The sequence below is a fragment of the Antechinus flavipes genome, chromosome 4 (genome assembly GCF_016432865.1).
Source record: "Antechinus flavipes isolate AdamAnt ecotype Samford, QLD, Australia chromosome 4, AdamAnt_v2, whole genome shotgun sequence".
In the NCBI taxonomy this organism is placed as follows: Eukaryota; Metazoa; Chordata; class Mammalia; order Dasyuromorphia; family Dasyuridae; genus Antechinus; species Antechinus flavipes.
The window spans coordinates 108,226,173-108,252,931 of NC_067401.1; the positions used below are offsets into that span (position 1 = coordinate 108,226,173).

The 26,759-nt window shown below is 35.6% G+C and overlaps 1 protein-coding gene across 1 annotated transcript in view; it reads left to right on the forward strand.

The window, feature by feature from the left end:
* The window catches only part of LOC127561322 (Fc receptor-like protein 2), a 31,751-nt gene extending 5,583 nt beyond the window's left edge, over positions 1-26,168 (forward strand). The window contains exons 2-12 of the mRNA XM_051996604.1: positions 1,394-1,633; positions 2,420-2,671; positions 2,849-3,133; positions 4,064-4,351; positions 5,827-6,105; positions 6,318-6,428; positions 18,677-18,704; positions 19,395-19,477; positions 21,058-21,126; positions 25,609-25,640; positions 25,726-26,168. Coding sequence (XP_051852564.1) covers positions 1,394-1,633; positions 2,420-2,671; positions 2,849-3,133; positions 4,064-4,351; positions 5,827-6,105; positions 6,318-6,428; positions 18,677-18,704; positions 19,395-19,477; positions 21,058-21,126; positions 25,609-25,640; positions 25,726-25,851 — 1,793 coding nt within the window. The 3' untranslated portion in view covers positions 25,852-26,168. The remainder of the gene's footprint in view (positions 1-1,393; positions 1,634-2,419; positions 2,672-2,848; positions 3,134-4,063; positions 4,352-5,826; positions 6,106-6,317; positions 6,429-18,676; positions 18,705-19,394; positions 19,478-21,057; positions 21,127-25,608; positions 25,641-25,725) is intronic.
* Positions 26,169-26,759: the final 591 nt, after the last annotated feature.

A 26,759-nucleotide genomic window follows, 5' to 3' on the forward strand; every position in this document is an offset into this window, starting at 1 on the left:
TTTTAGGTTGATTTCAATAAGCAGCATTATCAAGTCTGCAACAAAAACTAATTCCAAAACTATTTAGTCAGTGTTTGATCATAGTGGTTGTAGACAGGTATTCTCTTTCAGAAAATGTTTCTTTTGGGGGGGTAGAGGGAAGAGGGGTGAGCAACAAGATGAAGTGACTTGCCGGGGATCACATGACTAGTGCATGGTAACTGAGATTGGATTTGAACTCAGGTTCTCATAACTCCAGGACCAGCACTCTATCCACTGTGCCACCTAGCTGCTTCTTTTTCTATCTTGATCTTGTGCTTTATAAAGGTCATAATAAAACTTTTTTCCCTTCTTTTCTTGTTTTGACATGATGGATATGTGCTGTACAGTTTCTGTTACAACTACTCAGATGCCATTGTAGCCAGAAAACAGCCATAGACAACCTATACATGAAGGAGTATGCTTGTATTAAAACAAACAAACAAACAAACAAAAAAAGCCAACTTTATCTGTAGACCCTGAAACTAGAATTTAATATAATTTTTGAGTGTCATGGACTATTATTCTTCCTTTGATTTTTTTTCCCACCATTTATGAATAGAAAAATCATTCCAAGTTCATTAAGTATACAAAATTAAGTAGCAATCCAAATTTAGCCTGTTGGCCATAATTTGTTGACCTTTATCACAATGCATTCATTTTCCTTTCCTTTTTCTTTCTTGTCAAAAACCTACACATAAAGAATAAAATCATATCTAAGTCCTGTGTTTGTCTTAACTTCTTTGATGACTCTTGAAGACAATTACATTCTAAAGGAATGACTTTCTTTTCTGCCCTTTAGAAAGTAAACATTTCATGCTCAAATGTATTTATTTTTCGCAGATTCTCTTCTCTTCTGTATTTGCAATTCAAATATACTCCTCAATTCTTGTTTATATTTCAAAATTTCTTTTCAGTTGTGTTTTGTGCCTTCCCCCTCCATGTTTGAAAGTCTTCTATTTAAAGGTGTATTTTCTTTTTATTATAAACTTTTTTTTCAGGTTGAGTTGTATTTGATTGAAAATCTTTATCTTTTGCCTTTTAGTATTGGGTATTGTAGATTTTTCTCTTTTACAGAAAATACAGTATAATTGTGTGCAATCTTTTTTCTAGCTTTGTTTTTAAAATTTTTAATTAAATTTTTTTGTTCCTTTAAGTTCAAAACTGTATCCCTTGCTCTCTCCCACTAGAAAAGTCAATATATATTAAATGTTAATTAATTAAATGTAAATTAAATATATATATCTTCAAAAAAGAGGCTAATACTCTTTATTTATTCCCTATCACACATTTCAAGAATTGAGCTTCATGTGCTAAAATCTTAGATCCTCTTTCTTTATTTTCTATGTAATAAAAATTATTACTAATTTTCTAGCTGCTGCAAAGAAGGCTGTGGTAATACCAAGTCCTTCACGGATCCCTGTTTTCAAAGGGGAGAAGGTGACTCTGACCTGCAGTGGATTCCATTTTCTACAGGGAGAGAAATTGTGGTGGTTCTATGAAGATCAATGGCAGAAAAAGTCAAACCCTGTTGAGGTTAAAAAGACTGGAGAGTACAGATGCCAAAAGGAGGGTTTAATCCATAGTGATCCTGTGTATCTGGTATTTTCTACTGGTGAGTATGCAATGAAGTCCAGCCTCAGAAATTGCATCCTTTAGAAAGAGCTTTAAAGTTCAACTTCTTACAGGGAGGGAAAAATGAAAAAAGATGGAAAGGGATTTTAACACTATTTACATCATGACATTAGGAGAGAGGTCAGAATCAGAGAAGCATCAGAGCTGACAAACTATTCAATGTTGTTCTCAGACCATATTGGTAAAGTAGATCGTCAGATGATCAGGCAGATAAAGAAAGTCCAGTCTTAATCATAGAGAGAAGTATAGTTGTGATAATAATAACTATTATTTATATAACATTTTATAATAAACTTTTTTATAACATTATATAACATTTTAAGCATTATATATATTTTATATATTATATAACATTTTAAGACTTAGGAAGTGCCTTATAAAATTAACTTGTTTGATTTCACAACAACCCTAAAAGATATATGTTATTAGTATCACCATTTTGTAGATGAGGAAATTGAGGCAGGTATTGATTTGCCTAGAATCACACTGGTAATAAATATCTGAATTTGGATTTGAATTGGGGAATATATCACATAACATGTCATGAAGAAAAGAACTCATCCTAGTGAAGGAAACTGATTACATATATATAGTATACATATACATATACATATACATATGTCATATAAGGAAATAAGAGAGTGAAACAAGCATCCTTCAATATATAACAGGTAATCCATAGACCTCTCCCTTCTAGAGATTGTCAGAAAGAGGAAGAACTAGTAAAAAAAAATAAAATAAATAAATCCTCTAATCTCTTTTGTAGATGAGCTGATTCTTCAAATTCCATACTTTGTGTTTGAAGGAGACACAGTGCTCTTGATGTGTCGAGGACGGAATGATGTATTACTCAAACACATTTCATACTATAAAGATAAAAAGCCCTTTTCTGGTGTCAATACAAATTCAGTTCTCTCAATCCCTCATGCAAATTCAGATCACAATGGTTGGTATTCTTGCAAGGCCCAATTGAAACGGTCTCAGAAAACTTCAAAAGATGTAAAGCTCCAAGTCCTAGGTAAGAGTTTCAATCTTGGGGGTTTAAGTAGGAGAGAGAAGTGAGTTACTCATAGCCAGAACATAAAAAATGAGATAGAGTTTTCTATGGGGTCCCTTCATATGTTCAGCTGAGAGCACAAGGCATCATCCCAAAAGCTCTGATGCTCACTGTCCTGTGGTTTCCTCTTCTCTGTAGAACTGTTTGCACCTCCTAAGATGAAAACTACAACCTCTGAGCCTACAGAGGGGACCCCAGTGACCCTGAGCTGTGAAATCCAGCTTCCCCTACAGAGGTCAGACACCAAGCTAAACTTCTCCTTCTTCAGAGATGGGAGGGTCATCACATCAACCCAGCAGAAGTCCCAGGTGCTTCAGATCCCAGCCATACAGAGGGAAGATTCTGGGTCCTACTGGTGTGAGGCAGAAACTATGACTCAGGATATCAAGAAGCAGAGTGAACATGTAAAAATCAGTGTGAAGAGTGAGTATTACAAGGCAAGGCTGGGATTGAGAAATGGAAAGAAAGGCAATATCACCATTTTGGATGTCAGAGTCATTGCTAATATTCTTTTCTTGTCTCTCAGAATAGGAGGTTTTTTAAGGGGAACCAACCAGAGTTCCTAGGATTCTACCCTTTCTCTGATGGGGTATCAGTAAGAGACAACTTGGATTTCAGTATTGACAATATTTCTACTTCCATGAAACTGATTTTCTTTTCAAACTATCCAATCAAGAACCCCCAAAAAAGGAAGCATGCACCTGCTATGTGCCAAGCACTGTGCTAAGCACTTTACAAATATTATCTTGAAACTCACAATAATTTGTGAGATAGATGCTATTATGATTCACATTTTATTTACAACTAAGGAAACTGAAACAGACCAGGATCAGAAAGCTAATGTCTGAATTCATATTTGATGCATTGTCTTCTTGATTCTAATCCCAGTTCTTTACCCACAGCACCACCTAGCTGCCTCTAAAAAACAATATTCATTAAATTTTTATCCAAGTACCTAGCACTATGTTTTATTCTGGACATATTCAAACACATCCCTTGCTTAAAAGGATCTGAGAGATACGGCTCTCACCTAGGCAACAATCCCATTCTGATAAAGAAAAATGGGTAATGGGGTGAAGAGGGAGCCAGAAACAGAGACTGAGACAAATAAATCTGAAAGAATGAGTGAAATCTTTGTGGAATAGTTGGAGCTTGAATAAAGGAATAGATTTTAGATCTTATTACCCTCTTTTCAGGAATTCAAAATTTTTCCCTTTCTCTAATGCTAATCTATAATCATCTTTATATCCTCTATCCTCACTTGGTTTTGCTGAGTCTACATGTTCTAATCCTATTCCAGGGGTATTTCCTCTGCTATTCAAGATTTTCACATGTCACCTTGTATTCAACCAGGAATCCCTGTCTCTGGCATCCTCCTGAAGATCCGACCTCCAAAGACACAGGTGATTGAGGGAGAGAAGCTAGTCCTTGAATGTTCAGTAGCTGGGGGAACAGGAAATATTACATTTTGCTGGCACAAAGATAATGTCAAAGATTGTCTAAGAAAGAAGACTCAGTACTCATTGAAGGAAGAGTTTGTGTTCTCTACTATAAAGAAGAGTGATGAAGGAAGATATCATTGCGTTGCTGACAATAACATCAACAACATCAGCAGTGGGATAGTGGCTTTCAGTGTGATAAGTAAGTTTTATTCCCTACATCTCTAGTGTCCAATTGAGAGAATCCTTAATGAGATTCCAAGGGGATCACAAAGACCAGAGTTACGGAGATAGGAGAGGTAATCAAGAGAGTGAAGTTTGAAAACATGGGTATTGTTTTGTTTTGTTTTTTTACTCTTTAAATTGCTTTAGTCATGCATCCTTCTTTATAGTCCTAATTTGTGGTTTTCTTGGCAAAGACACTGGAGTGATTTGCCCTTTCCTCCTTTAGCTCAGAGAAACTGACACAATCAGGATTCCAAGACTTGCCTAAAATTACACAGTTAATAAATGTCTCTAGCTGTCCCTAATACTTAGATAGACATCCATAAAAACCATTAGCTAGAAATTAGAGAATGAGAAAATCACAGAATCTCAGACCTAGAAAGGATCTCAGATACAATCTATTCCAAACAATATCTGAACAAGAAGAGCAGCTCTACCATTATTTGATACACATTCATTCAGACTGTGCTTGAAGATCTTCAGTAAAGAAGAACCTACTGCCCCTTAAAATAGCCTATTCCACTTTTAGATGAATCTCAGAATATTTTTTCAAGCCTAAATTTTCCATGTTGCAATTTCCCCTTTCCTTTATCAATGTTTCTGCCTGCCTTCTGGAGGCAAATAAAACAAAATTAAGGCAACTAATGTATTTTCCAGAGATAGTCTTTTAAATGCTTGAACTCTAATTATGTCAAGTTAAGTCTTGACTTCTTCAGGTTAAGCATCCCTAGTCCCTTCAATTGTTCTACATATAAGGAACTTCACCATCCTTCTTCTGTACTCTTTCCAGATTAACAATGTCCTACATTACTTGTCATGCCCAGAAATAAGTACAATAATCCAGAAGTGGACTAAGTGTAGCAGGGGAGAGTGTTGCTAGTATCTCTCTATCTTGTAATTTTCTTAATGTAGTCTAATATCAAAGGGGCTTCCTTGCAGGCTACATCAAACTATTGACTCATATTGAACCTGTTGTCCACTAAATTCCCTGAATTCTTTTCAAATGAAATATTCCCCCACCATGTTTCCTGTTTTCTACATCTGAAACTGACATTTTTAAACCTAAGTGTAAAATTTAAATTCATCTCTATTAAGTTTCATCTTATACTACCCAACATTCAAAGTTAGTGAAATTTTAAAAATCCTAACACTGTCATTTGGCTTAACTCAAAATCAATTAATTAATTAATTAATTCTCCTGGCTTTCAAGCACCTGTAATTTTGATTGACCTATCATCTATTTTTTTAAAAATTCAAATCACTTATATTAAGAAATGTCAAGATAAGACTCTATGAGATGCCTGTCCCAGCACAAGATCTGAAATATGGGGACTATGGAAGCCAGAAATTTCTATAGAGAAATATTTGTGGTTGAGACCTTTCAGCTAGGGGGTTCAGAGGCATATTTCAAGACTAGAACTACCCTCTGATACGTTTCTTTCTCTCTTTCAGTTCCAGTGTCTCGTCCTCTTCTCACCTTTAGTGTAGCTGGGATGCAGGCTGTTGTGGGGAGTGTGGTGGAGTTTCGATGTGAAGTCCTCAGAGGTTCTGCTCCAATCTTCTATCAGTTTTATCATAAGGATTTAATCTTAGAGACTATCTTGGCGCCATTTGGAGGCACAGTGTCCTTTAACCTCTCTGTGACAATTGAACATTCTGGGAATTACTCCTGTAAGGCCAACAATAGCTTCAGTAGTCAAGTCAGTGAAATTCTGGAACTCTCCATCTTAGGTAAGTTACAAGTCCTGGATCCATCCCAGAATCCCCAAAATGTAGAAAACAAAAGAAAACAAACAAACAAACAAAAAACCACTTCCTATTATGTTGTCAAGTCAGTGCTTTCTGAGAATGGGCCACGCTGGATATTTCATAGTACATGGAAGAAGTGTATGTGCTTACACTCCAGAACTTTTGTTCAAATTGATCTCTCTTTTTTTGCCTAGACCCCACAGGGAGGAGCTTATTTGTCATGGGAATCATGTTGTCCTTTCTTGGCATCCTAAGTCTTATTGCTGTTGTCCTTCTGGTTTACTTCAAGCTCAAGAGGAAACCAGGTTTGTAGTCCCTATGATTACTATCTGTTTAAGACAATGAAAATAGTTTGTTGTTGAGGCCTATCCACTAGAATAATAATCTTTAAAGTAGAACCTGGATGTTATTGGACTACTGGGTTTTGATCCCAAGGGAATCCTAAGGGATTTTATAACCAGCTAATTAGAAGAGGGGAGATGTAAATAATCTTCTCTGACATAGCTAATTGTGGAGCTTGTCTCCAACATAATTACATTTAATCTCAGTCTCCAACATATTTTCATTCTGTTCCATCTTCCCTTGTACAAGTTACCTGCTTCATCCTTCCAATCCTGGTGTGTGCTTCATAGATAAATAAGAAAGAAAGAAAGAAAGAAAGAAAGAAAGAAAGAAAGAAAGAAAGAAAGAAAGAAAGAAAGAAAGAAAGAAAGAAAGAAAGAAAGAAAGAAAGAAAGAAAGAAAGAAGGAAGGAAAGAAAAAGGAAGGAAGGAAGGAAAGAAGGAAGGAAGGAAGAAAGAAAGAAAGAAAGAAAGAAAAAAAAGAAAGAAAGAAAGAAAGAAAGAAAGAAAGAAAGAAAGAAAGAAAGAAAGAAAGAAAGAAGGAAGGAAGGAAGGAAGGAAGGAAGGAAGGAAGGAAGGAGAGGAAGGAAAGAAGGAAAGGAAGGAAGGAATTCAAATTTAGTTCTTCTGACTCCAAATCTATCATCCTTTCCCCTGCACGGTCTTTTTCATGGCATTTCATTACCATTTTAGATATTACTTGTGTAAATGTGGGAAAAACACAATCAATCACAGAATCAGTTTCCTAAAACCTGTGAAATGGGCATAAATAAAGATTAAGATATATAATATATAGTGAAAAGTATTTTCCAAAACGTAAATCTCTTTGTCAATATCAGTCATGTTGTGATTATGTATATAACAATAAGTAATTAGTACTTATACAATAAGTAATTTTAGTATTTTTTTAAAAATAGAATCTCTGTAAACCATAGGGTAATGTAGTTAAAGAGAATAAACAATCAAGAAAACTGGGTCACTATCCTAGGACTATGTGATACTAATTTAGTATGTTATTACTTGTCTCATTAGTTTATATGATATTGCACAATTTGCTTAATCTCTGAAATTCTTTTTCTCAGTTACTTTCATGTTTTACTAAATAGAAAAATAATACCTGCTCCATCGTGCCAAAGATTTTTTGTTTTTGTTTGTTTGCTTTTGTTTGGAGGGAGAGAAATAGATGAGGTGGTAGATATAAAAACATTTTAGAAATCTGAAATACAAAATAATGGTTTAAAAATTATTTCTCAACTTAATCTACCAGCAGAATGAGTAAAATTGGAACTTTCCCCTAAAATATTTTCTAACCTACACTGAAATTGAAGAGAAGTAATGGATCAGACTCAATAACCAGGCCAATAATCCCAAACCTAGCCTTAACTAATAAGAAAGTCCTCTAGTTATCACAGAAGGCTTATGGGTATTGCCCTAATATTGCAAAAATCATGTAATATCAGATTTAGAAGAGATCATCCATCTGGTCCAACTCATAGTTGATGAAAAAAGTTCCTATCAAAACATACTCAACAAGTGACCAATCAACCTTTGCTTGGGAAACCATCTACTTCCCGAGGTAGCCCAAAGCATTGTTGACTGGGTCAATTCATTCATTCATTCATTCATTCATTCATTTATTTTTCCTGAGGCAATTGGGGTTAAGTGACTTACCCAGGGTCACACAGCTAGAAAATGTTAAGTGTCTGAGACCAGATTTGAACACAGGTCCTCCTGATTTCAGGGATGGTATTCTATTCACTGCAACACCTAGCTGCCCTGGATGGTTCATTTTATGAGGAAGATTTTCTTCACTTAAGAATAAAACAGCTTCTACCAATTTCTACTGATTTTTCTTTGTAGAATACAACAAAATAAGTTGTTCAGTACTTGAAGGTAGCTATCATAGCCTCCCCAACATAAACATCTCTCCTGTCAACCAGATCTTTCTTTGGCATAGGTTTGTTTGAGTTGCCTCACCATTCTAGAAGCTGTTCTCTGAACTCTCTCAAGTTTTCCTAAACTATGGTACCCCGAATTAGGCTAGGACTAACCCAAGACAGAAGACAGATGGAGGATCATCAACTTTTTCCTAAAAATTGTGCCACTCTCTAATTTACCCCAAGATCACATTCACAGTTTTAGCTGTCCTTTAACATTGTTGCCTCAGAAGGTGCCTGAAATACACTTTTCTAAAAACCCAAATTTTTCCCAGATAAACTATCAAATAATATTTAGTGCAGTTTGTATTTGTAAAGTTAATTTCTTTTTTCCTTATTATGAATGTAGTGACACTGACAAACAAACATTCTAAGAAGCAACAAAGAACAAAAAGCAGATTATATTTGATACTAGAGGCAATAACATGGAATTTTTTAAGTTTTTTAGGTATTGGAAAAGGTATCAGCACTTTATTGAAAAAAAAACAACAATAAATCATACTGTGATTAAAAATAAATTGAAAGAAGATTATACCTACTTTGCTACATAATTTAAAAGTTCACAAAAGATTGGTAGCAAAACAGCAATAACAATAAGTTACACAAGTATATTAAACACACAAATGAATAGTAAGAATGACAGGATGCACATACACACACACACACAGAGTTACATAATAAATAATGTGCCATGATAGGCAGAACCAAGAAGACAGAGAAATTGAAGGAAGTAACTCATCCTCTTCCACAAACTGCTCCAAATTCCTTTAAATAATTACTCAAAACAAATTTTAAAGCACCAGAACTCCTCAAAAAACAATGTAGAGAACATTCCAGTCAAAGAGAGTTTGGAAGGCCAGAAGAAAAGGTCTATGACACCAGGGTGGGAGTTCAGCATGCAGCCCTAGTTCAGGCTGCACCAGCACAGTCTCAGCCCCCTTTATTTGCCAATAAAGTAGAAATGTATGAGAAAAGATATCTGAATCAATGTCAGTATGGCAGTTTCCAGACCTCTCAGTCCAGAGATACCAAAGAAGACTTGGAAAATCAGCAAAAAAAGGTCTATGGCAACAGGGTGGAAGTCCAGTGTGCAGTCCCAGCACAGTCACATCCCCACCATGGTCCCAGTGCCAGCACCCCCAAAGCAGAACTTTAGCACATTAGAGCTTTCACTAAAGTGAAGGGGGGGACATTCCTAACAATTACAGGGCAAAAAAGAGGGCTTTTGGTCAAATATAAAAATAACATGGAACAGTGTACTTTTTACCCTGAAAATAGATCCCTACTTTTGCAAATAGTTAAGAGCCAAGAAACAAACTAGGAAAATGAGTAGACAACAAAAAAAGTTTCTGACCATTGAAAGTTACTATGTTGACAAGAAAGATCAAAACACACATTCAGAAGAAGATAACAAAGTTGAAGCTCCTATATCCAAAGCCTCCAAAAAATATTAAAATGGTGGGGAGGGGAGAGTGGAGCCAAGATGGAAGAGAATAAACAGAACATTGCCTGAGTTCTTTATGGTTTCCCTCAGAATCAACACTAGATAAAAGCCTCTGTATAGATTTAGGAGTCACAGAATCCACAAACATTTAGAGTGTAATAATTTTCCAGTTTAAGATATCTTGGAAGGACTTCAGGAAAGCTTTGACTCAATTAGGCAGTGACAAATGCAGCCAGCCCAGCACAGGTTTGGTTCGAGGAGATCTGGCATGGGGATGCCTGGTGCAGGGAAACTGGACTCAAAGAATCCAGGAGACTCTTAGCCAAAATACAGCAACACTGGTTACTATCCTGGTCCAGAAGGCCAGATGAATAGACCAGCAGGGAAACTTCCAACACAACCATAAAAAACAAATTGTGAGCCCCTAATCTCCAGCATAATAGGAGTTATTTGGTCAGGCCACTCAGCCAGTTGGGAAGCCTGCATCAGCCCCAGCAGAGTCAGTGAGAAGCCCCATATGTCCTACAAGGGAAGCTTGGGACAATGTTCACTGTGCCCTAAAATCTCTTAAATTGAGCAAAAAAAAAAAAAAAAAGAAAAGAAAAAGAGCTCTGATCATAGAGAGCTACTATAGAGACAGGAAGACCAGAATATAAACCCAGAAAAGGACAGCAAATGCAAAAGGCTTGCAGATGAAGCCTCAAAGAGGGATGTAAACTGGTTTCCAGTTTAAAGGGCTCTCTTAGAAGAGTCCAAAAAGAATCTAAACAAAGAGATAGAAGAAAAATGGGGGAAAGAAATGAGAGTATTGCAGGAGAGTTATGAAAGTTTTGGGGGAAAGGCAACACTATGAAAAAGAAAGCACAGAAACTGACAGAGGAAAACAATTCCTTAAAAGATAAATTTGATAAAATGGAAAAATATACTGAAGAAAACTCCCTAAAAATAGAATTGGCAAAAGTGTATGTGTGTGAGGGGGAATCATTGTACAAAATAATTCCTTTAAAAGTGCAATTGCCCAAATGCAAAAGGAGGTTTAAAAAAATTAACTGAAAAAAATAATTCACTAAAACTTATAACTGGACAAATAGAAGTGAATAACTCAATGAGAAATCAAGTACCAGTCCAACAAAACTTAAAAAATAGGAAAAAAAAATGTAAAATATTTTATTGGAAAAACAATTGACTGGAAAATAGATGCAAGAATTCTTTTTAAGAATTATTGGACTACCTGAAAACCACAATGAAAAAAAAAAGAGCCTAGGCAACATCTTTCAAGACATCATCAAGGAAAACTGCCTTGATATCCTAGAATCAGAAGATGAAGTAGTCATTGAAAGAATCCACCAATCATTTCCTGAGACCTCCAAATGAAAAACTCCAAGAAATATTATAGCTAAATTCCAGATTTATCAGATCAAAGGCAAAATACTGCAAGCAGTTGGAAAGAAACAATTCAGACACCGAGAAGCCATGTTCAGAATTATCCAAGACTTAGCAGCTTCCTCATTAAAAGATCAGAGGGTATGGAATATGATATTCCCGAAGGCAAAGAAGCTTGGACTACAAGAAAGAATCCTTTACCCAGCAAAATTAGGCATTATCTTTTGGGAGGAAAGATGTGAATTCAATGAAACAGAGGATTTTCAAAGATTTGTTCTCCAAATATAAGACTCAAGGGAGGCATATTTTTTAAGGCTAAAATGTTTACATCCCTTTATGGGAAGAAAGTACATTCTTGAGAATTGCATCTTTTTCAGAGCAGTGAGAAAGGATATACTTATCTTTGTAGTGGTCAGAAACTGAAAACTGAATGGATGCCCATCAACTGGCTGAATAAATTATGGTATATGAATATTATGGAATATTATTGTTCTGTAAGAAATGACCAGCAGGATGATTTCAGAAAGGCCTGGAGAGACTTACACGAACTATGCTGAGTGAAATGAGCAGGACCAGAAGATCATTATTTACTTCAACAACAATGTTATATGATGATGAATTCTAATGGACGTGGCTCTCTTCAACAATGAGATGAACCAAATCAGTTCCAATAGAACAGTAATGAACTGAACAAGCTACACTCAGGAAAAGAACTCTGGGGGATGACTATGAACTACTACATAGAATTCCCAATCCCTTTACTTTTTTCCGCCTGCATTTTTTATTTCCTTCACAGGCTAATTGTGTACTATTTCAAAGTCCAACTCTTTTTATATAGCAAAATAACTGTTTGGACATGTATACATATATTTTATTTAACTTATACTTTAACATATTTACCATGTATTGGTCAACCTGCCATCTAGGGGAAAGTGGGGGGGGGGGGGGAGAAGTTGGAACAAAAGAATTTGCAACTGTCAATGCTGAAAAATTACATATGCATATATTTATAAATAAAAAGCTATAATAGGAAAAAAATAAAATTGTTTATTAAAAAAAAGAAAAGATATACTTAGAGGGTATAGTTATAAGTTGACTTTAATGTGATGATCTAAAAAAAGAAATTAGGAATGGAAAAGGCATTGTACTAAGAGAAGAACAAAGGGGAGGTAAAATGGGATAAATTATGCCACACAAAGAGCCAAAGAAAAACTTCTTATAGTTAGGGAAGGAAGGGAGGGAAACGAGTATTATTTGAACCTTAATATCATCAGATATGGCTCAAAGATAGAATAACATACTTACTTAGTTTGGTATAAAGATTTGTCTCACCTGATAGGGTAGGAGGAGGAGAAAGTAAAGAGAGGGACTAATAGAAGGGAGGGCAGAAGTGAAAGGGGGAAATAAGAAATGAAAGCTGAAAATGGAGGGCAGATTGAGAGAGAGGGTGGTCATAAGAAATACAGTGGAGAGGAAGGAAAGTCAAAGGAGAGAGAAAAGTATAAAAGAAGAAATAAGATGGTGGAAAATGCAGAATAAGTAATCTTAACTGTGAATGTGAATGGGATGAACTCTTCCATAAAACATAAGTAGATAGCAAACTGGATTAAAATCCAGAATCCCACAATATGTAGTTTGCAAGAAGCACAACTGAAGCATACATATAGAATAAAGGTAAAAGACTGGAGCAGAATCTATTATACTAAAGTTAAAAAAAAGCATGGGTAGCAATCCTGATCTTAGGTCAAGCAAAAACAAAAATACATCTAATTAAAAGGGATGAGGAAGAAAATTACATTTTGCTACAAAATATGATAGATAATGAAGAAATATCAATACTAAATATTTATTTACCAAATGGCACATCATCCAAAATCCTAGAGGAGAAGTTAAGAGAGTTGCAAGAAGAAACAGATAACAAGACTATACTAATGGGGTATCTCAATTTCCCTCAATCTAACCACAAAATAAATAAGAAAGTAGATAAGGTGGTGAATTTTAGAAAAGTTAAATGTGATAGACCTTTGGAGAAAATTGAATGGAGATAGATAGGAATATATCTTTTTCTCAGTGGTATATGGTACCTACACAAAAATTGATCATGTATTAGGACATTAAAAACCTCACAATCAAATGGAGAAAGACAGAAATAGGAAATGCATTCTTTTTAGATCATGATGCAATAAAAATTACATGTGATAAAGGGCCAGGGGAAAATAGACCAAAAATTAATTGGAAATTAAGTAATGTAATCCTAAAGAATGAGTGGGTGAAACAACAAATCACAGAAACAACCAATAACATAAGAATAACAGGTTAACACAATATTTAACAGTTTCTACATTAAAGGAACAGAGAGGTTGAAATATAATATTCTGGAGAGCAATGGGAGTAGGATTACAGCCAAAATCACCTACTCAGCAAAACTGAGCATAATCATTCAGAGGAAAACACATTCAATGAAATAAAGGATTTTCAAGCATTCTTGATGAAAAGATCGGAGCTGAATAGAAAATCTAATTTTCTTTTTTCTTTTGTTGAGGCAATTGGGGTTAAGTAACTTGCTTAGAATCACACAGCTAGGAAATGTTAAATGTCTGAGGCCAGATTTGAACTCAGGTTCTCCCAACTTCCACTGCACCACGTAGCTGCCCCTGAAAATCTGATTTTCAAATACAGGACTCAGGAAAAGCATAAAGAGGTAATCAGGAAAGTGATATCATAAGGCATTTAATAAAGTTTGTCTGTTTACATTCCTCTGTGAAAAGAAGATACTTGTAACTCATTAGAACTTTATTATGGTAGTTAGAAGGAATATACATAGATAGAGTGCAGAGGTTTGTAAGTTAAATATCTGATATCTACTAGATATCATAACTAATAACATATTTTTTAAAGATGAAATTAAGAGGTGAAAGAGAAAAAGGGGAAAGAAGAAGTGGAATAGTATAAATTATCTGCCATAAAAAAAGAGGCAAGCTTTTACAGTGGATGGGAAAAGGGAAAGGAGAGAAGGAATGAGTCAGCTCTCATCAGAATTGACTCAAAGAGGAAATAACATGCACACTCAATATGGGTATACAAATCCATCTTACCCTGCAGAAAACTAGGAGGGGAGTGAAATATGGGAAGGGGGGAGAGTGATAAAAGAGAGGGCATATTTGGGGAGGGAATAGTTAATAGCAAAATACTTTTGAGGAAAGATAGGGTGAAAGGAGAGTGAATAAATGGGGGGGGGAATATAATTAGCAATGGTAATTATAAAAAGAGTTTTGAAGCAAGTTTCTCTGATAAGGCCTTATTTCCCAAACATATAGGGAACTGAGTCAAATTTATAACCAAAAAAAGTTATGTCCTAATTGATAAATGATCAAAAGATGTGATCTATGCCCAAGGGTCTATAATTTTTTTTATAAATAAAATAACCCTTTGACCTAACAATATTGCTACTAGGCAAGAACATCAAAAGAGATTCAAAATAAAAATGTAAATGACCTATATATACCAAAAAATATTTACAGCTGCTCTCTTCTCAGGACAAAAAATGTTGGAAATTGAGGGATTCCTATTAATTGGGGAATGGCTGGATAAATTGTGGTATGTATTTATGATGGAATATTATTGTTCGATGGGAAATGATGAGCAGGATGCTTTCAGGAAAAAAAAACTTGGAAAGTCCTTCATGAATGCAAGCAAAGTATAAATATACTTTATACAAAGTAATAACAATGTTTTGGGATGACTGGCTGTAAATGACTTTGCTATTCTTAGCAGTACAATGGATCCATGACTTCTCTGAAGAACTTAAGATGAAAAATCCTATCCATGCCCAGAGAAGGAATTTATTGTGTCTGAATACAGATTGAAACTTTCTCTCTCAAACTTTATTTTTCTTGAGGTTTTTTTTTTTAAATTAGGATGGAAGTTGTTATCTTTCAAAACATGACTTTTATGAAGAAAAAAAGAAAATAATATTCATATACTTTGTGTGCTATGCAAGCTACAGGCTTTAGCAAAATTAAAAGTGGATTCCCTGTTAGTAGAAAATTTTTTTTAAAGTTCTGAATTTTTAAGCATTCTTAAGGAAATTTGTAAATATAATTCTTACTTTAAGTTGGGGATTAGAAAATGTATGATAAAGTTACTTCTAGTTGTAATTCTGATTCTATTATACTGCTTATTAGAAATAGAATGGGGAACTAAAGCATGGAAGTGAAGAAAAAAAAAAAAACTAATGTGCTAAGATCCACACTGATTTCTTACCAGCTTTTTAAAGTGCCATTTTTTAAAAGTAAAAGATACATTCTCTATAATTTGAAATGTAAGGACTACATCAATAAAATCTCAAAAACATGTCCAAGCATATACTTTAAGCAAGTTAGCCAACAAATGCAGAAAGGCAACAGAATAAAAACAGTAAGGTGAATTAATGGCACTGTATTTCTTGGCAAAATCTCAGTCCTTCAGATTGCAGTATACTTTATGACTAATCTAAGAATGGTTGCATCAGTCTCTCAATCAATGGCACTTATGAAGCTTATTTATCTGAGGAATGACATGGTCAGACTTGATTTTAGGAATCTCAATTAGTTGTGATAATAGAGAAGATAGAGGAGAGAAAGTAGATTGGAGGGAGGGGGGAATTAGGAATCCATTTGAATAATTTAAGCAAGAGATAATGAGAGTTTGGATTATTTTGGTTCTAATGTGCCTGATGAAAAAGAAATGAATGTGAGAGATGTTGAGGATAGAGAATCAATGAATTTTGGAAACTTTCTAGATGTCTAAGAAAGGAGACTGAAGAATCAAGCATGACTCCTTAGTTGTGCCTCTAGGTAAGTGGTAGAATGATAGTATCCTCAAGGAATTTAAGAAATTTAGGATGAAGGAGGGAAGGATAATGAGCTTTATTTTTCACATTTGAAATGCATGTGAGGGATTCAGATGTACAGCAGTCATTTGAAGGTATAGGAATCAAATGCAGAAGAGAAATAAAGTGGAAATTATCTTCCTAGCGATCCTAATTGAATTTATGTGTTAATGATGTCACCAAGAAAGATAATACAAAGAGAGAGCTCAGGATGGGGTCCATAGAGGTGCAAGTGATAGAAATTAACAATTATTTTACAAGCAGACTGAGAAAGATCCTACAGAATACAGGCAGGAATGAACCATGAGATAATTACTATCATAAAACTCCAGGGAAGACAATATAAAAGAGAGATGATCAAATATTGCACAGAGGTCAAGTAGTATGTGGACTAAAGAAAAGTTTAGTCTGAACGTACTAGGAATGTAGCTTTATTTAGAAATTTGTCTGTGAAAGGAAGAGGTGACACAGGATTATAGCTTGAAAAACATAGTAGGATAAAATGAAGATTTTGTTTTGGGTTTTTGGTTTTTTGAGGTATGGTTGTGTTTTTAGGAAATGAGATAGGAGCCCATGAATAGGAGCCAAGAATGAAATTTGGGTAGAGTGAGCAAGCAAAAAGATAATCTTCTAAGAGAGACATCACCAGCTTGGATCAAAGGCACAAGTAGAGAAATTGATTTTGGAACTAATATCATTTATTTCTTTGAGACTAAAATATAAAAATCATGAGGAATAATGATGAGGTCATTTGATGTATTTTTTTAAGGAAGAAAGTTTGTTACCTATGACATGTTTCTGTGTCAGATTTATGATATATTTCCTTAACTCATCTATATTCTGTAATATAATCTAATCAGTATAGTTTGTTTGTTCCTCCATTTGATCTTCATCCAAATGATTTCCATCATTCTTTACCATTCCGATATTTCTCACATGATCATATAGTGCAACTCTCCAGATGCCATTTCTTCTACCTTCTTCTCTTTTTGAACAAGGCATTTTTGATACAGTGCACTTAGGAGTCTCATTTCACCAAGTTTCAATAATATCTATGAGATCAAATTTGACCCTTGCATTAGGACTTCTAGCTTCTCTTACTCATGGCCTGAAGTTTATACATTTTGGGTAAGGGTATTTTGAACAATGGCTTTGATATTGGCTATTTATTGGATTTTTATCTCCTTTGAACTTCCAAATGCTGTTGTACATCTCTCTATGGCATGTAACCAATATTTAGGTCTTAAAAAAAAAAAAAAAAACCCTTTCCCCCTCGCTTTCATTTTAAAATTCTTTTGCTTTGATTAGTCAAATGCTAAAGGTTCTTGTTAGAGGGTGTTCATCCATGGTTCTCTTTATTGCCCAGCTCCTTACAAAATCCTTTTGAATGCTCAGTTCATGTGTCACCTCCTCAAGGTAAGTTTACCTGTTTCTCTTCTGCTACAAGTAAACTTCCTTCTCAACTTTGCCTAGAGTACTATATTTATGCCTCTTCCTTTTCACAGAATATTTTCTACTTTTGATCACAGCTATATACATACATTTCTATCTTCTTATTCCAAGTAGAATGTAAAGCTACTGAGAGCAGAAACAATTTTTTATATCTGAGATCTGTTGTCTTATCCTGGTTTTGCTACTAGCTATGTATTGTGTTATCTTAGTTGTTTATTTCCCTTCTTTCCTAAGTTCTTTTACCTGAAAAACAAATTAGGTAAAGCTAAATGATCTTGAAAAATATTTCTAGTTCTAACGTTCTGATTTTAAAAATGTTAGTCTCTTGTGTCTACTATCATCTAGCCACATAGCATTCATTCATATCTTCATCCATTACGTGTGTGTGTGTTTGCGTGTGCATAGTTTATCAATGTCAAATGAAGTAAGTATACATGATTAAATTTTGAATTCAACAAGTATGTACTGAATGAATGAATGCTATGTGGCTAGATGATAGTAGACACAAGAGACTAACATTTTTAAAATCAGAACGTTAGAACTAGAAATATTTTTCAAGATCATTTAGCTTTACCTAATTTGTCTTTCAGGTAAAAGAACTTAGGAAAGAAGGGAAATAAACAACTAAGATAACACAATACATAGCTAGTAGCAAAACCAGGATAAGACAACAGATCTCAGAAATAATCAATCTCTACCCATTGAGAATTTACAGCATTATTATAAAGACAAGATTTAAGACTATGAAATAATACAAAATTGTCATTCTAAATGTAAGCTAATAATTTACACTATATTCTTGTCAAAATACAGTGAGTTACAAAAGAAATAATAGCTTCTGATTACAGATACATGGACTCTCAGAAGTGGAAGAAGGAAAAGAAGGAGAAAAGGAAGGATGAAGCAGAGGGGGAGAGAATGAAGAAGGAAGGAAGGAAGGAAGGAAGGAAGGAAGGAAGGAAAGAAGGAAGGAAGGAAGGAAGGAAGGAAGGAAGGAAGGAAGGAAGGAAGGAAGGAAGGAAGGAAGGAAGGAAGGAAGGAAGGAAGGAAGGAAAAAAGAGAGGGAGAGAGAAAATTGTTACTTCATTCTTCTGCTAATATGCTGTTCCCTTAATTTGCTTTTCAGGAAGAAGTCCTGTCTCTAAGCCTTCTAGGTGAGGTCTCTATCTCTTCTGTTATTCTCATTTTCTAGGCATCCACATTGCAAAAATGTGGAATTGGGTCTAGTCACTGTCATCTGTCTCTCAGGCTAGATGTGTCCAAGTTCTGTTTTCCCTATGTTATATTAGACAAAAACAATTCTCTGACCACTATCATTGCCTAGAGCCTAACTCATTATCTTGGCTATCCAGTTACTGCTCTATTTAGACCTCATGTTACTATCATGCTTGTTTAAATATTTAACTTAGCGACTTGCTTGACAATATACATCTGTCTCTGTGTTCTCTAATTCTGTCCATGTCAGAGTCCTAGGCTAAGATTATATATAAGCCTTTAGGTGACTTACTCTGTTTATCTAACTCATTCTACTCTCATTTGAAAAACAATACAGAAAAAAGTTCAATCAATGCTTTTTTCACATAATTCTTATAAGGATAAAAATAATTGAGCCATCCAGACAACCTGAATGACCAAAATTTGCACCACACATTTCATAACAGGTGTTTCTCCTGTAAGGTTCCATACAAACCACCTCATAAACTGTTCAGAGCTCTTGGTTTCTTATTTCCTTCCCTGTTCCTCTCACCCCATTCTTCTTTTTCTCAGTGTTCTCCTCCTAACAGTCAGTCACATTTGGTGTTTTCATTGTCCCAAGGTATATCGTGTGTTTCTGTGTCTCATAGGGACCTACTTATCACAGACCTTCAAGAATCTGGCCACTCAAATTCAGTCACCTCAGTGGAGCTTCAGCCAATATATGCCAATGGTAAAGTCTTTTCCTATTGGAATAGAGTTCCAGGGTAAGCACATGAAGACAGGAAGGAGAAGAAAATAAACATATACATACATATAGATAGATAGATATACACATACATATATACATATATATCCCCAACTATATGCCAAATACTATACTAAGAGTTTCTAATAGATATTATCTCTTTTGATTTTCACAACCACCAAGCAAGATAAGGGCTCTTATCCTCATTTTACATTGATGAAACTGAAACAAGCAGAGATTGAGTGGCTTTCCCAAGGTCACACAGCTAATAAGGGTCTTAGTTTGCATTTGAACTCAGGTCTTTCTAATTACAGGCCCAGCATTTCATCCATTGAACCATGTAGCTGCCTCCTAAGAAGAAAGGGATAAAGACAGAAATAAACAAAAAAAAAGGAATATGGAGAAGAGAGAGACAGTCATATAAAGATAGAAAAAGACACATACACATACAGATAAAGAGACAGACACACAGAGAGACAGAGAGAGAGAGACAAAGACACAGAGAGACAGAGAAAGAGAAAAAGAGACAGATAAAAAAGACAGAGACAAACATAGAGAAAGAGAGACAGAGACAGAGAGAAACAAAGACACAAAAAGAGAGGCAGAAAGAGACAAAGACAGAGACAAATAGGCAGAAACAGTGACAGAGACAAAGTTAGAAAGAGTGAGAAATAGAGACAGAGTCAAAAACAGAGAGACATAGAGAGAAATAGAGAAACAAAGAAACAGAAACAGAGACCAAGAGACAGAAAGAGACAAAGACACACAGAGAGACAGAGAGACAAAGACACAAAGAGAGAGTCAGAGAGACAGACAGAAAAAGAAGAGACAGAGACAGACAAAGAGACACAGAGACAAAAACAGAGAGATAGACACAGAGACAGACACACAGAGAGAGACAGAGAGAGGAGAGAGACAGAGACAAAGAAAGAGAGAAATAGGGACAGAGAGAGAGATAAAGAGTCAGAGACAAAAACACAAAGAGACAGATAGAAACAGAGAGGCAGATAGTGACAGAGACACAGAGAGAAGAGAGACAGAGACAGAGAGACAGAGAAAGAGAAGGAGAAAGGGAAGGAGGAAGGAAGGGAGAAAAGGAGAGAGGGAGAGAGACAAAGAGACAGACAGACAGAGAGGCAGAGACAGAGAAAGGAAGAGAGAGAGAGAAGAGAGAGAGAGAGAGAGAGAGAGAGAGAGAGAGAGAGAGAGAGAGAGAGAGAGAGAAGGAGGGAGGGAGGGGGTAGAAAAAGCAGAAAGATTCTCCTTAGGTCAGTCACTCACAAAAGATCAAGAGTAGAAAGTGTATTGATTCTGGAGCTAGGAGACCTGCTTGCCCCTGCTATTTTCTGTCTGAACCAAAATCACAAGCTCCTTGAACTTGGGTTTACTAAAGTTTAAGATAAGGAAGTTGCTTTAAGTGGTTTCTGAATTTTTTTGACTCGATCTATGATCTTATGACTCCAGAATCATGAGGGGAAATATTGAATAGGAGATGAATGAGAAGAAGATTCAGTGGTTTGTAACTATATCCAGGATCTCCTATAAAACTTTCTCTTATCTTCCAGTGACTCCATTCATTGAGAACGTGGTCTATTCTGAAGTATGGAATATGAAGCAGGAAAAAATAAATAGAGGTAAGACACTGGTCAGTAATTACAATTCAGAATCATATCTTTCCGAGGATTTATGATATGTGTCAATGAATTGTGATATCTCAAAATGGATTGGTCTTCTTTGTAAGTCAATGAATTCCCATTACTAGAGAAATTTCAGCAGAGACTAAATAGCCAGTTGTAGTGGCTGAAGGGATTCATGCATAAAACAGTAGGTTGGATGAGTCTCTTTTGCCTCCAGCACCTAAAATTTTTATGAGTAATGACTGTTGAACATATCTCCAAAAGTAGATATACCCTTGGAATTTAATGCTCCTTTTTTTTACAATCACTGTAATGGCAACCATTCCTAGGAGGGCTGTCCTTCGGCCTGATTGTCACTTTCTAATGAAGCCTGTGACTGTGTGTAATTCACTTTCTTTATACCCTCTTCCTAATCAATAAGTCCTTAGACTGATTCCCAGACATTCCCAAATGCATGGCACCATCTGAAAATGTATCCTTGGTCACCATAGTGTTTCCTTTCCTTGCTGCATGAAGTAAATCTATTTGAATACAGTCATAGGATCAACTGACTATCCTGATAGCATCTGTTCCCTACCCATGTTCTAAACCACAGAACTGTATGTTCTGGGAGGCGTAGTCACCCACTATAAGCTAGTAAATGAGTATATAAATAAATAAAAAGGCATTTATTAAGAATTTATAATAGGTCAGGCACTGTGCTGAATATTGGAGATACAAATACAATCAGGATCATTCCTTGGAACCTGTTCAGAGTTGCCTTCCTTGGTCCAGGGACCATGTAGGAATGTTGTGGTCTATTTCCAATAATCCAGTGATATAACACTAAGAAAAATGGACATTTGTGCCTGTATTGTGCATGGATATTGTGCATGCTATAGCAAACCCTGAATGATCTCTTATGTTAGAAATATATATGACACAGATTCAGCTATCAGAGAGAGAGAGAGAGAGAGAGAGAGAGAGAGAGAGAGAGAGAGAGAGAATCCAGAGGAATTGGACATTTCTGGCCAGAAGTAGGCTCCACTCTTCTCTAGGAAGAGGGAGCAGTAAGTAAAATAGCAAGCCAAGCTTTCTGCTGTTAGTTCATTACAATTTCCTTCCTTCAGACAATGAATTGGTCAATTTTCTTCTGGGTTACTGTAATGTTCGGACCTAACTTTTTAGTATTTCTCACATTCATTATTGCATGCCCCATAACAATGATAAGTGGATGAGGAATGGTGCAATCAAAAGAAAAGAAAATTTCCACTTTTCTATGTGGATGAGTAAGGAACCTTTTCTGTAAACTCTCTTCCCCTTGTGAAACATGGAGTTAAGTAGGCAAGCTGTCCCTGGGCTGCTGGTTACACTTTCTGCTTTCTGTTTCCTTTCTTGAGATGGTAATTAAAACCACTCTTAAGTTGAATATATCTAGACTTGGATGTGACCTTGTGAGTTGGAGAGTTCTGGATGTCCTATATCCAATAAGCAGAGTATCCTGGTGACAGAGAAAGACTAGCCAATAAGAAGATTGGACAGCCCATGGCCATTTTATCAGCATGCATCTCCTAAGCTGTTTGGACAGTGTAGAACCAAGGAGAAATGTAAAATTCATGGATTAGGAGGTACAGGGCAGAATAGGAGAAAGTGAAACTGCATGCCTTAACAGCTCAACTTTGTCCCAAATAGCAAAATGGGGCCCTAACTAATTTTTTTTAGCCTAGAGAAAAAGTAAAACCCTAGATCCAGTTTAGTTCTGCCTTTTGTAAAGTTTATTTTTTTTAAGTTCCTAAGAGATGATAATTAAAGAGTTCTATCTTTTAACTGGACTCAGCTCAAAGCCAGAAAAAAACCTAGGAGTTGGAACACCAAAATTAAGTCATATTTATCCAACCCACAAAAGAAATTGAAACTATTCAGGTAGTATAAATATAACTTTAAAGAATAGAATTCACATTAGAACTAGTTTCTGCCTCACTGGGACAGAAAGGAGACAATCCTTCACTATCTGTACCTGTTCTCCCAAATGGAAAGTCAACAACTTTCCCATAACTCCCATTCTGAACACTAAAAACCAGAGGCAGATGGAGTCATACTGAGCTCAGTAAGTAGACCCATAAGCTTTTGCACCTCATTGCTTAGTTCCGCAAACTTGTCTCCTCTTTCAGTTTCTATTGTATCCCTTGTGTATTTAAATTAAGTGAATAAGCATTTAATAAAAGTCTACAATGTGTCAAATACTGTGTTAATCCCTACAGATACAAAGAAAAACAAATAACTATGTACAAACAAGGTATAAACAAGATAAAATGGAGCATTGCTCATCCTTCTGCTGCTTCTACTATCCACTAGCCCCCCAGTTATTGCTACAATCAACTGCCCAGCACCAATGAGGACATCCTGTCATTTCAAAACCCCAAATATTTTTAGCACTGTCATTATGTGACCAGACAAACAAAGGCCATTAAGTTCTCATATGCCCAGCCATATAAGGAAGGACAATTCTGAGCATGGTCCTTTGGATGACTCTTGTTAGACAAATTCAAAGAAAGGTCAGTCCCTTTTCTCAAGGAGTTTTCATTTGAGAGAGAGGTGGAGGAATATGATGATCCAGAAAAGGTAAAGTTACAGGTATGACAAGCATAATGATAAGGTAATCAAGTGATGTACCTTTTCCATAGCATTAATAGAATTGATTTCTTTACTGTTACAAGCATGAGTGATAGAACATGTGAAGAAAGAAGTGGGGGACAACTGCTGCCAATGGGGCAGAAAGATGGTGTTGTGGAGTGGCTGGGATTTGCAGTGAACTCTCACTAATTAGCACAATCCTAAGTCAAATACTAGAGGTCACAAATTGGAAGAGTGAGGGTGCACCAGATGGCACAGCAGGAAGATTGTATTCTCATGTGGCTAGTGACAAGCTGCTTTCCAGGTACATATTACTGGACACATTCTGAGAGGCAATATTAAGAGTGGAACATTAGCCTAACCTTCTCTCTTTCCTCACCTCTTTTGGAATCTTTTGGGAGGGGATATAGATACATCTTTGAGTAACTTCTCTTCCTGATTCTGTCTCTGAAAAATTGCTCTTACTTGGGATCTGGCTATTTCTCTTGAGTGTCCAATTTCTATTGTACATACTGAGAACACAACTTGTTCCTTTCCTTTATTAAGGGACTCTAAGAGGAACTATTAGGCAAATTAAGAACCATAAAACTTGTAGACACTTTCTATAAAAAGTTGCTGACCATCATTAGTGGAGTTGTGAAATGATTCAACCATTCTGAAGAAAAACTTGGAACTATGTCCAAAGGGATATAAAACTGTGCATATTTTTTGGTCTAGCAGTGTCTCTATTGGGTCTCTATCCTAAAAAGATTGTAAAAGAGGGGGAAAGACTTGAGCAATATACATGAGCAAAAAATGTTTGTAACAGCCCTTTTTCTAATGTCAAGGAACTAAAAATTGATTGAAGGCCCATCAGTTGGATAATTGACTGAATAAGTTATGGTATATGAATGTAATAAAATAGAATGTAATAGAATGTATAAGAAATAATGAGCAGGCTGATTTCAGAAAAGTCTGGAAAGACTAATATGAACTGATGCTGAGTGAAATGAGCTGAACCAAGAGAATATTGTACACAGTAACAAGAAGATTATGTGATTATCAACTATGATGAACTTGACTCTTTTCAACCATGGGGTGATTCAAGACAATTCCAAGACTTGAAATGGAAAATGCCATCTGTATCTAGAAAGAGAACTATAGAGAGTGAATGTGGATTAAAGCATAATGTTTTCAGCTTTGCTGTTATTTGCTTGCTTGTTTTTTTTCCTCGTGTGTTTTTCTCCTTCTGATCTGATTTTTCTTGTACAACATGGCAAATATGGAAATATGTTTAAAAGAATTGCCCAGTTTAACCTATATCAGATTGCTTGCCGTCTTGGGAATGGGAGGTAAGGAAGGGATGGAGAAAAAAATGAAACACAAAATTTTACAGGGATGAGTGTTGAAAGCTATCTTTGCATATATTTTAAGAAATGAAACACTACTGGGAAAAAAAGAAAGCTTCTGACTCTTGGAGATTATCACATTAAGAGAGCAATAACAAGTATTTTTAGCAACTAGAAAAGGCTTCTATCAGGTTCTCATGATCATAAAAATAAGAAGCAAATACCTAAAGCAACTATTCTTTTCACATTGCTTAGGTGAGGTCTAAGGGAAGAGATGGAAAGGGCACTGCATTCACAATGCAAAGTAAGACTTTATGAATTTGTAGAGTTTTGGAGAGATTTAACAAAAGACAAGAATTAAATGACAGAAGAAAAAGAAAGCTGACTTAATTAGAACTTAAAGATATAGGAAAGAAAGAAAAATCAATATGGGGGGCAATGAGGGCACAGGGGTTGTGGTGGTAAGACTGAATATGAGGTGTGGGTTCTTTGTGGGAAGGTCATTTCATACAACTCAACACCTCTTTTCTCTCCACAGCCAACAGCTCTGTGACCCCTCCAGAGGACAAGGTGAGTCATATTTCCTGCTTTTCTTCTCCTGTGGCACTTCTCTCTTTATCCTCCATGTCCTCATCTATTTTTTTTTCTCTTCCAGGACTCCTCCGTGACATATTCTGAAGTCAAGACATATAGCACTAGTGTCCCAACATGGAAAGATGGGACCATTGATGAAAATCATGAAGATGTTACAGAAAATTATGAAAATGTCCTGCTCTCTTGACCTAGACTCTAGGCCCATCGGATTCTTCAGGGATCTTTAATTTATATCACCTATCTGTTTTCCCCTCTGGTATTCTTTCTTCATTTACTCTGGGGTGAAGCTGGCACATACTTTATTCAGAGTAGACTTAACAAGAGGCACCAGTGCTCTGGATAACATGTTCACATAGGGAAATAGAAATAATTAAAGAATAAATAAAGTCCATTCCCCCTAAAATCACCTCAAGAACAGAAGAAAGTGTGCAAAATCAAACAATAAATTATCATCACAAAAAATGGACCAAAAAGAATCTACATTAAAATGTTCTTGTTGTTAAATCAATTAGTCATATCTGACTCTTCATGACCCCTTTGGGGTTTTATTAGCAAAGTTTGTCATTTCCTTCTTCATTATATTTTACAGATGAGGAAAAAAGGGTTAAGTGACTTCTTTGGGGTCACGCAGTTAATAAGTGTATAAGTACAGATTTAAATTCAGGTGTTCCTGACTCCAATTTTAGCACTCTATCCACTTCACCACCTAGCTGCCCTTAATATACTCTACACAGTTTTTTAAAAATGAAGTGAAAAAAAGAAAAAGAAAAAACAGAAGCATGTTGCCTTTGTTAAAAATATAAAATTCATTTAGAGTTGAAATGAGAAATTGAAGTAGAATCTATTATATTTCAGCAGAATACAAAAAAGCTGGAGATGGCAAACAGGATCTCAAACAAGGCAACAGCCAAAATAGGAATGGTTAGAAGAGGTAAATAGGTAAACCATATTATGCTCAAGGACACTGCAGACGACAAAATAATATCAGTGATAACTCATATGCATCAAAAAATACATCTTCTAAATACTTAAAGGAAAAAAATTAACTGAATTATTGGAAATATCAGAAAGAAATACAATAAATGCTGACAACTT